This window comes from Mchenga conophoros, linkage group LG3, assembly GCF_057382185.1.
Source record: "Mchenga conophoros isolate Kocher_MC1m ecotype Shallow Benthic linkage group LG3, M_conophoros_male_GT1.1, whole genome shotgun sequence".
In the NCBI taxonomy this organism is placed as follows: Eukaryota; Metazoa; Chordata; class Actinopteri; order Cichliformes; family Cichlidae; genus Mchenga; species Mchenga conophoros.
The window spans coordinates 34922301-34932119 of record NC_140528.1 but is presented as its reverse complement, the minus strand read 5'-3'; the positions used below and the strand labels follow the sequence as shown (position 1 = coordinate 34932119).

The 9819-nt window shown below is 38.3% G+C and overlaps 1 protein-coding gene across 2 annotated transcripts; it reads right to left on the bottom strand.

The window, feature by feature from the left end:
- Nucleotides 1-5379: 5379 nt before the first annotated feature.
- LOC146578349 (uncharacterized) lies at nucleotides 5380-8096 on the bottom strand. Of its 2 annotated transcripts, XM_085258715.1 has the most exons (4): nucleotides 7821-7932; nucleotides 6764-6906; nucleotides 5896-6060; nucleotides 5380-5818 (listed from the first exon to the last, which is right to left on the bottom strand). In XM_085258715.1, exons 2-4 carry the CDS (start codon nucleotides 6812-6814, stop codon nucleotides 5648-5650), a joined length of 387 nt encoding a protein of 128 aa, XP_085114841.1. In that variant the 5' UTR covers nucleotides 6815-6906; nucleotides 7821-7932; the 3' UTR covers nucleotides 5380-5647. The 2 variants fall into 2 exon arrangements, with proteins under 2 accessions (XP_085114841.1, XP_085114831.1); XM_085258705.1 differs by lacking the exon at nucleotides 6764-6906 and having other exon boundaries at nucleotides 7821-8096.
- Nucleotides 8097-9819: the final 1723 nt, after the last annotated feature.

Sequence of the window (9819 nt, the reverse complement as noted above, 5' to 3'; positions counted from 1 at the left end):
AATGTATTCCTACTTTGTATTCCCGCACAGGATTTCTATTCACAGTATTTTACAATATACTATTTGTATTGCAGAGCTGAAAGTTTACCAACACGAGGTTGTCGGGAACATCTTTCATATTTCAACATATTTCAAAATATTGATAGGGTCAGCTAATCAACAGTGGATCATTTCTTGTACAGAAATAATCTGAGGATGAAGCAGCTCTAGAGGGCGCCATTAGAATGCAATTCAGAAAGAGTCAAAGAATTACAAAACAACTATGTGCACGTAAGTCCCACACAATCCCACAATTGATGCAAACTCTCAACACTGTATAAATTACAGTACTGTACAGTAATCGTACTCTGATTATGCTTCACAATAGAGACCACTCCAAGTCTGTATTACTTATCATGTGTGTTTCAGAGTCCGTCACTCGTTCACTGTCCAGCCACGCTTTTTAGTTGTTTATCTCCCCCCATATTCTCCATTCCTCAATCCTATTATAAAGAATCTTTTTTTGTCTGGAGATGGAAAGTGTATGACCAAAATCCACACACACATATACCCCTGCCCCAAAATATGGAAGACACATGTGGAGATTTAGCAGTTGATGCTATTCATGGCTGGATTTGTCCTGCTAGGCAACATTTGCCCTGCTGATCAGTTGCTTGTGTGCTGTGGCCAGATGGAAACAGAAGAGAGGATGCAGTCTTTTTGTTTTGTTTTGACTGTAACTGTAGTCAGTAAATTCTTCTGTTGTTTGTATATGTAGACCATGGTATGTGCAACTTTGTGTTGGTTGAGATGAACATTGTGTACATTGATTTAGTGGGAAAAATATAGTAAAATATATTTGGTACCGTGTATTTGTCTGTTTTGTATACAAACATTCTGAAATCTTTCACAATGCACTTATGTAGGCCTATGTCCTGTCTTCATAAGTGTAACATTGAACAGAAAAGGTTTCCAGTAACTCATTAGGATGACTGGAGAAGAAGTGGCCACAGTGTTTTACATTACGTTTTTTTTATTTGTGTGTAGAGTTCTGACAATATGAAGGATGCTTTCAGGAAATGTGTGTAAACAATTGGGGAAAACTGTAAAAAAAAAAAGAAAAGAAAACAAGATAAAACAGCATAGAAACAACTAAAACAACTGAAATAAAACTAAAAAAAAATAAAAACCAACATGTCACGTGGTGTCAAAGGTCAGGGTAATGAGGTGAGTTTTCAGGAGTGACTTAAAAACAGGAAGGGAAGAGGCCTGTCTAAATGTCCCTGGTCAGCGTGGAGGGAATGTCACTCTGTGTGCAGCCATCAGCCAACGAGGGATGCTCCACCTCCATGCCATTCTAGGACTCTATAACACTATGCTTCTCCTTGCTTTTATTGATGGTCTGAGACAACATATGTTCCAGCTGGACTATAGGGAACCAGCACAGCCAGACAGCCTCACTACGTTGTTGTGTGGGATAACGTCAGCTTCCATCGCGCTGCTGTGGTTCATGACTGGATTACCAATAACCCAAGGTTTTCTAATATCTTTCTGCCTGCATATTCGGCCTTTCTAAACCCGATAGAGGAGTTATTTTTGACTTGGCGGTGGAAGGTGTACGATAGAGAACCTTATGTCCGTGTGCACCTCCTCCAGGTCATGGAAGAAGCCTGCATAGACATATCAGTAGATGCATGTCAGGGGTGGATCAGGCATGCAAGAGGATTTTAACCCTGCTGCCTGGCCAGGACCAATACAGCCTGTGATGTGGATGAGATTCTCTAGCCTGACTCAGATCACAGACGGGATGCTGAGGTGGAATAATGTTTTTGATGTGTGTTGTACTGTATGGTACATGAATAAAAACGTGCCACTGTATGTACATTGGTTACGTGATTTGTGTTCATCATGTGAAAAGGTTATTGAAGGGAAGAACCACAAGCAACATAACTTGCCAGTTTTGGGAATATTGTTTAATATTTGTTGCAGCGATGTGTAGGACTATGTTGTAGTGTGTGTGTTTTTGAGGCCTTGTGTGTGATGTCTGTGGGCAAAGTTTGGTTTTTCAGCAAGAGTGAATGGTTTTGAGTGTAGAGCTTCATTTTGACCTAACATGATGTTTGGAAAATTGGGTGACACGTTATGGATTTGTGTTTACTGTTTTGGGAATATGAGGCATAGTTCCAAGAAATGTGTTCAAGCAATCGAGAAAAACTGTAAAATCAAAGATATGTGAGCAGCTCAGTTACACCAAAGGAACATCATCTCTTAGTAAACCTTATTAAACACAAGAATTTGAGGTATACAGAAACAGCAGAGTCTGTGTGTGTGTGTGTGTGTGTGTGTGTGTGTGTGTGTGTGTGAGTGTGTGTGTGTGTGTGTGTGTGTGAGTGTGTGTGTGTGTGTGTGTGAGTGAGTGAGAGAGAGAGAGATATTCAGGTAACATACTGTGTTACTGCACATGCTCACACCTTTTCAGCACAACAGGTGCAGTTTAGTGTATCACTGCCTCCTACTGGAACAATGATGTCATTGTTAGTGTATCACTAAACTATTACTTAAAATTGCTCCATGTTACTGTTGTCATGACACCTGGTGTAGAAAGAGATTGCATTCCCTCAGGTGTCCTTTAAATCACAGCTGAAGGTCTTAATATCTCGCCTTCTGTGAGGAAAAATGGCTAAAACAGAGCTTTTCTCTACTTTGTAAAAATCATTTATTATTAATCAAAGATAAATCAAAAAATAAGTCTAATCAGTGTATTGATGAGACATGTAGTGGTGTGTGTGGTGCAGGATGGGATGTTTGATATATAAAATGTTTAATTTAATAAAAGACATTAAAAAATTCTAAAGTTTCTACATTTTATTTCTAATTTTATTTTTACAACGTTTTCTGGTGACGTTAAACTCCTTGTTAACTCTTTTAATGAACACAGCCTTCCAATTGTCAATCAAGTCGCTCTGTACAAAACCAGCTTTGCTTTGTCAGTTCCTGCAAACTCTTTATGGTTAAATAATTAAACTTGTGGTCTTTGATGTTCCTGTCAAAAAGCAGAACATCTATGGAAGTCCACGGGTCTGATTTTTCGTCGTGAATACTTCAAAGAGCTTCTTCACTTTTATAATGAGTGAGTGAAAGAGGCAAGATCCTCTTATTTCAATAAAATCATAAATAGTCAGAAGTATTGTTTCTCCTCCACCTCAGCATCCTGTTTTACTGTCACAGTCTGCAGGAGCAGACTGTAGGAATTTGACGTGGAGGACCCAAAATGCAGACACAAGGAACTTGGACCAAAACTTGAATATCAACAAAAAGCGAGCCGTTTAATAAGGCCGGTAAAAAAGGTACAAAGGAAGGGCAAGGCAAACTGAAGTAAACTAACATCAACCTAAACTGGGAGCACTAAATAAACAATGAGGAAAAACCTTGGACATGAAACTTGGAAACAAAGCATGGAAAACGTGGTGTGAAGAACAGACAACCTGACAAGGAATGAACAGAAACACACAGACTAAATACACATAAGGGTGATTAGGGGAAGTGGAAACACATGGGGAAACAGCTGACACTAATCTGACATTACGAGACACAGGAAGCAAAGCTGACTATGCTGAACTAGGACACAGACTTTCACAAGGAAACAGGAAACATGAGGTGCAGACATATAAACTTGATAATACAAACTTGACAAAATAAGACATGCAGCTTGAACACATGAAGGGCAAAGGGAGACTAAAACACAGGGGTAGAAGACGCAAGGGGAATCGAAATATACAAATGAGCTTAGATAATCTAATGAACTTAAAAATAAACCATGAACATCAAACATAAACTAAAACTTAAAACGCTGGGTCAAAAGACCCAGGATCATGAGTTACTCTCTGATGATGAGTGCGATACATTTCTCAAACTACTTTTACACAAGCTGATTGACTTGAGATCCCAAATCTCCTCCAGTGGCTCCCCTTATGGAGGTGATGACCCTCAGTGTCCTGGGTCATTTACTTTTTCTGGAATTACACTTTCTGCTTTCTGGTTCTGGTGGCTGTAGCTCCAGAGGTGGAGCAGGTCATCTACTGATTGGAAGGTTGCTGGTTTGATCCCTGGCTCCCCCTAGTCTGCATGGGCAAGATTTTAACACCAATTTTCTCTGACTTGTGTGTATGTATGTATCCCCCTCTGCTAGGCGGCAGGATGGGAGTAACATACACGAGCCGCCACACAAAAACTGAGTAAAATAGAAGGTTTTATTGCAACTTTTAAACAGAAAACCGACAGGGCTGCTCAGCAGACTGGGAAACGAATTAACACATGTAAAGCAATAACACAAGCAAACGTAAAAGCTAAGGGATAACTAAGGCAAGGTAGCCTCACAAAATTCTAATCAAAGCAAGCTAGCATCTCAAAACTCTAGTCAGGTTTAAGTTCAAGCATGCATCAAGGTTAACACACAAAGTTCAGCATTATGAACAACTCAACACCGTTCAAAGAGGGAGGCACGAAGGGCAAACTGCATGTTCAGTCCTAACCATTGAGACTGCTCTCTTCAAGGTCTGTAATGATCTTTTAATGGCTTCTAATGCAGGGATTTTTATCTGTAATCATTTTCTGTAATATTGACCATAAAATCCTACTTAATAGACTTCAGGTTTTGGCTGGTGTATCTGGCTCTGTGTTTTAATGGCTTTTACTTATTTCATAGGACTCTGTTAATAGAAACAACACTCAGAAAAATAAAGGTGCCAACTGGAACCAAAAGTGGTTCTTTAGACTGATGCCATAGAAGAACCTTTTTTGGTGCCACAAAGAACCTTTCAAACAATGGTTCTTTGAAGAACCATTTCTTTCAGTGGTTCATTGAAGAACCTTTAAAGGTGCCCCAAAGAACCATCAAGAAATGGTTCTTTGGGGCACCTTTAATGGTTTTTCAAAGAACCTTTTTAAAAATGGTTCTTTAAAGAACCATTTTTAAAAAGGTCCTTCAAATGGTTCTTTAAAAGAACCATTTTAAAGAACCTTTTTTGAGTGGTTCTTTAAAAAACCACTTTAAATCTTTCAAAATAAAATGCATCATAAATTGAATTTGAGTAGGGTAAAATAAATACGAGCACAGCATAGACATATATTAATGGTTTGTCATTTTGTAGTTACCAAAAGACAAAAAGGCATTTTAACCCTCAGCACAACATCACTACTAATACATGTCACATATTAGTGTTTTAAACAGTAATAATTAAACATATTTGCTATACTATAAATATATATATATATATATATATCTCTATATATATATATATCTCTATATATATATATATATATATATATATATATATATATATATATATATATATATATATATATATATATATATATATATATATAAATACTATAGCTACAGATAACACAACAAATAATACATGTATTGTTTAATTAATAAAACATCAGAAAGTGATAAAACACATTAGAAATAGCAATAGCTTCATAACAGACCAATAAATCAACACATTTTCATCAGCAGATGTTTGCATGTTCAGTAAAAATATTTCAACAAGTTTATGATTAAAATGATCAATGAACTTCAGCCTTACGCTATGTAATGTACGTTTCATGTTGTACTCATGGCCCTTTGTTAGTCCAGTTTAGGACAATGTCTCTGACGTATGTATCATATCAAATATGTCATATCAAAACAAGCCCACACCTGCAGTTGTTTCAGTTTTTCACTGGTGTTTCCTGTCAGCTGGTCAACCTCACTCAGGCGGACATCCATATCAGCCAACCAAACGACAAGTTCCTCCCTTTGTGCTTCAAACCCCTCCCACTCTGAGACAAGGAGCTGAAAGAGAGAGAAAAGAGTCAATTATAAAGAAGAGAGAAAAGTGAAACCCTCCTCAGAAGGTCTGACTCGCATACCTGCAGTTGACCTGTGATGGACTCCTGTTTGGCGTTCACGTCATCCCTCGTTGTTGCCAACAGCCGAGTCTGCAGGGTGCCCTGGAAGAGCTGAGTTAATGTTCGACTCCTCCTGGTCAGGCTCTCCAGCTGGATGAGCCGAGGTCTCCCCTCTCGCCGCTGCCTCTGAACACAGAAACACAAATTGCATCTGAAGCAGGAGGTGCAGATTTTTTTTTGCTATTCTTTTCTAAATCCAGGCTAGATCACGTGGAGGTATTTGGAAAACTTTTTTTGGCCAGTGGACAACTGTTGTCTTGCAGAAAGTCAAATCAAACATATGCGATACACAATTAATTCACAAGAACACATTATAAAAAATAAGTCCAGTTCTTGCCTGATTTCAACTGAATTCTGCATCAAAACAGGGTGACAGAAGTAAAACGAGAGCACAAAGCCTCACTTTGTACAAGCCTGCTATTACAGTTCTCCTCTATACAGACGACTTTCCTGTTTTCAAGGCACAACTTGGATCTGCTGTACGACTCTTATGAATACACACTAAATGAAACAATAGTGTGCATGACTCCAGATTCTGATCCCTCATCCTAATATTGTCCCAACATAGCAACAGCAATAAAGCAGATGCTGAGGCTTCAAAATACAAAGTCCATAAACCAATGGCTGACGTGGGTTTTATCATAAGGGTGATAAATATACAGATTTCAGTCTGTCTTAGAGATTTGATGTTCATTTACCTGCAGATGCCCTATACGTGCCTGTTCCATGGTTTTTCACAACATTTTGCACATCACTATTTAATACAGGAAGTAGGTGAACTAAAACAAGTCATCTTTCTTTGTGAGAGGACCATGTTAATGAAACAAACCTCATCATAGGGAGCCCTAAAGATGCTCCTGCTGCTTCTCTTCCTCCTCATCCTAAGCTTCCTTCTCCTTGTCCTCGCCTTCCATCCAATTGTAATTCAATCTAATTGTGTTTCTCCCCCTCCTCTTCCTCATTTTGTTGGCGCTGTGAACACAATTAATGTGAATCTGGATTAATTTGTGCAAACAAGAAAAATCTACAGCTTTTTGGTCAGAGGTGCTCTTGTGATTTAAGCCGGGTAGAGTAGATTTATGTGTTGATGCTACCTGCTTCAGCTCTGGCTGCTGAGTGATATTTACACCCTGGCTGGATTACAAACTTTAACCATGTGCTGAACTTTGGCCCAGCGTTGATACCTCTTGTTAGTATAACGACCTCTTCTTAGCTTGTATGTATGATGGTGGATAAATGAAATATACAAAAAAATTTAACTATATTACAAAAGAACATCTATCTTGGAAACATCAAATGACCGGAGCATAACTTGTCAACTAGTCCGAAACTAAGTTATGCAGGAACAGTCAAAGACACACCTTCTCATGTCACATTTCTATTCATTTCTATATAATTCGATTAGACAATAAAGAGTTATCTAATCTAATTATTCATTCAAAACACTTATGCATAGCTGTATTTTATACAGCTCATACAGAATTCAAAGTACAGGTTCATGTGAGTATTTAATGTACGGCTCAGATCTACAGAATTTCAGAGTTTCTAGAGCAGACACAGAGCTCACGTCACAACAGGCTTCAGGCGCCATTTTAGTGACTTTAACAATATATTAAATTTTAATTTCGGTCTAGCTGACATTAGGTTATTACGCAGCACGCAATTGAACCACATATTTTAGAAGCCAAAGGTTCAAATTAGCTGGGAGCAGCTTCACTTAATTATAACAGTGGTTTTGTTAGGAAAACAGTTGGATACTAAATTGCGCTGACCTCAACGGCTAACGTATCTAGCTAATCGCTACTGTTAGCACAACATTAACAGCAAGCTACAATGACGAGTAACAAAAACAAAACAGTAATAAGGTTTTAATGGAAATGTTTTACCTTTTCTAACAGTCCCAGAATCCACAGCTTCAAAGTCCAGCAGGTACTGAAGACTGTTATCCGTTTCGCTGTCACCGTCCGTGAGGTTTTTTTCCCCGAAAGGTCAAGGCCCGCCGCTCGCACACTCTGTCTGCGCATGCGCATCCCAACGACGGACCCCTCCGTCCGCTCCCGGGAGGTTATAGTATGACGTGTTCTGACGTCACTCTCTCTCTCCCTGTCATTTATTTGGCTCGAAACACATATTAACAAATTGCTCAGTGATGAACAACTACTCAGATCATTTACCTAAGCAGTGTGCTTTGTCAAAACGAAGTCTGTGTTCATTACACTGACATTCTGTTCTGCAATTGTTATTTACTTGTATCTTATAATTTGACTTTACATACTGCTGGGTGGTTTGTAAAGTTTACAATAACTAGTATTATCATTATGTTATATTTTCAAAAATATATAATAATCTCAAAAGTAATGCCTTGGAGTAGAAAATAGTAATGCTTTATTAAAATTTAAAACTAAAGTACAGTATTTGAATGTGTGTATTGTGTCTACTGTTTGCAAATATTTCTAACTTTTATTTGAATATTCAGCTTCCTACCATCTTCTCTTAAAGGGTAACTGCCAGGTATCCCGCCCTCCCCCTTCGCACACACATGCACACAAAGAAAACACACAGTATAATTCACAGCCTCATTATAGTGAATAAATATTTATGCCATTTACACCATCAAACTTAGATTGCTAAGGATGAAGAACCTTTTGTTCTTTAAAGAACCATTTGTAATAGCTGAAGAACCATCCACAAAATAAAAAGGTTCTTTGACGTATGATGGTTCTTTAAAGAACCATGAAGACATCTGAAGAACCATTTAAGAACCATAATTTTTCTGAGTGAAGTTCACCTCTAACATTGCCTCCCTAACCTGCAGGAATCTTCCTGTAAAATGAATCCCATACAAACTTGGTCGGTAAATATATAAACAATTGTCTTTGTTTTCAGACAAGCAGTGTGTGTTTTAATCCTTACTTTAATGTACAAACTTTGTCCCTAATGTGAAAAGTAAACCTAGCTACTAACAAAGGCTGGAGGGTGAACCATGGAGGTTATCATTGGTGAGTGTAATGTGGGGAAGGAAAGCATCCAGCACAGGGTGCCACAAAAAGACTTTAACACACCAGTAGTGTCCTTGTATGTCTGAACAGGGGTGAACAGCCCTCTGTCAGTTAAATTAAATTAAATTAAATTAAATTAAATTAAATTAAATTAAATTAAATTAAATTAAATTAAATTAAATTAAATTAAATTCTTTATTGTCCCACAAGAGGAAATTAGTTTAGTAGACAAAACAATAATATAAAATAATAATGACAATAATAGTAATAGAAAGTCACAGGATGGTTATTTGCCATTAAGAAGACGGGATGCAGTAAGGATAAAAGAAACCTGGAGTCTTTTGGTCTTCCTCACAGGTACGCGGCCGGAAGGCAACAACTTAAACTCACTATGAAGTGGCTCATACAATTAGCATCTGGGCCGATACTGTAAAATATGTGTGTACTCATACTCGTAAAAGTTAACTGATACCAAAAAGCTACAACAGAAATGACAAACCACCCTCTGATTAATGAAGTAAGTTGGTATCGGTTCATGGATTGGCCACTAGGGGGACATCCCGCGCTAAACAGGCACAGGGTTAGGGGAGTGAGACTGGCGACTCCAGATAAAAAAGAGAAACTGGAGGCTGCTGTAGCTAGACTAAACAAAATGTCAGCAGTGTGGACTGGAACAGCCAACTTTAACTCAGGTTTTGGAAAAGCAATGAAAAATGTCAAGAGAGAATCCACGGGCAGTTAAAATAACAGAGGCTCTGACTCATTTTATCGCTCTGGATGACCAGCCAATGCCGGTCATGGAAAACATAGGATTGCACCGTCTTCTCAGCATACTCGAGCTGCGATATGAAATTCCCAACCGCCCATACATCAGGGAGATAGTGGT

Coding starts and splice junctions, on each gene's coding strand:
- LOC146578349 (XM_085258705.1), bottom strand. CDS start 7,964: ATGCGCATGCGCAGACAGAGTGTGCGAGCGGCGGGCCTTGACCTTTCG. Junction 6,061..7,820: donor TTCTGGGACTGTTAGAAAAG/GTAAAACATTTC, acceptor TTCTGTGTTCAG/AGGCAGCGGCGAGAGGGGAG. Junction 5,819..5,895: donor CCATCACAGGTCAACTGCAG/GTATGCGAGTCA, acceptor TCTCTCTTTCAG/CTCCTTGTCTCAGAGTGGGA.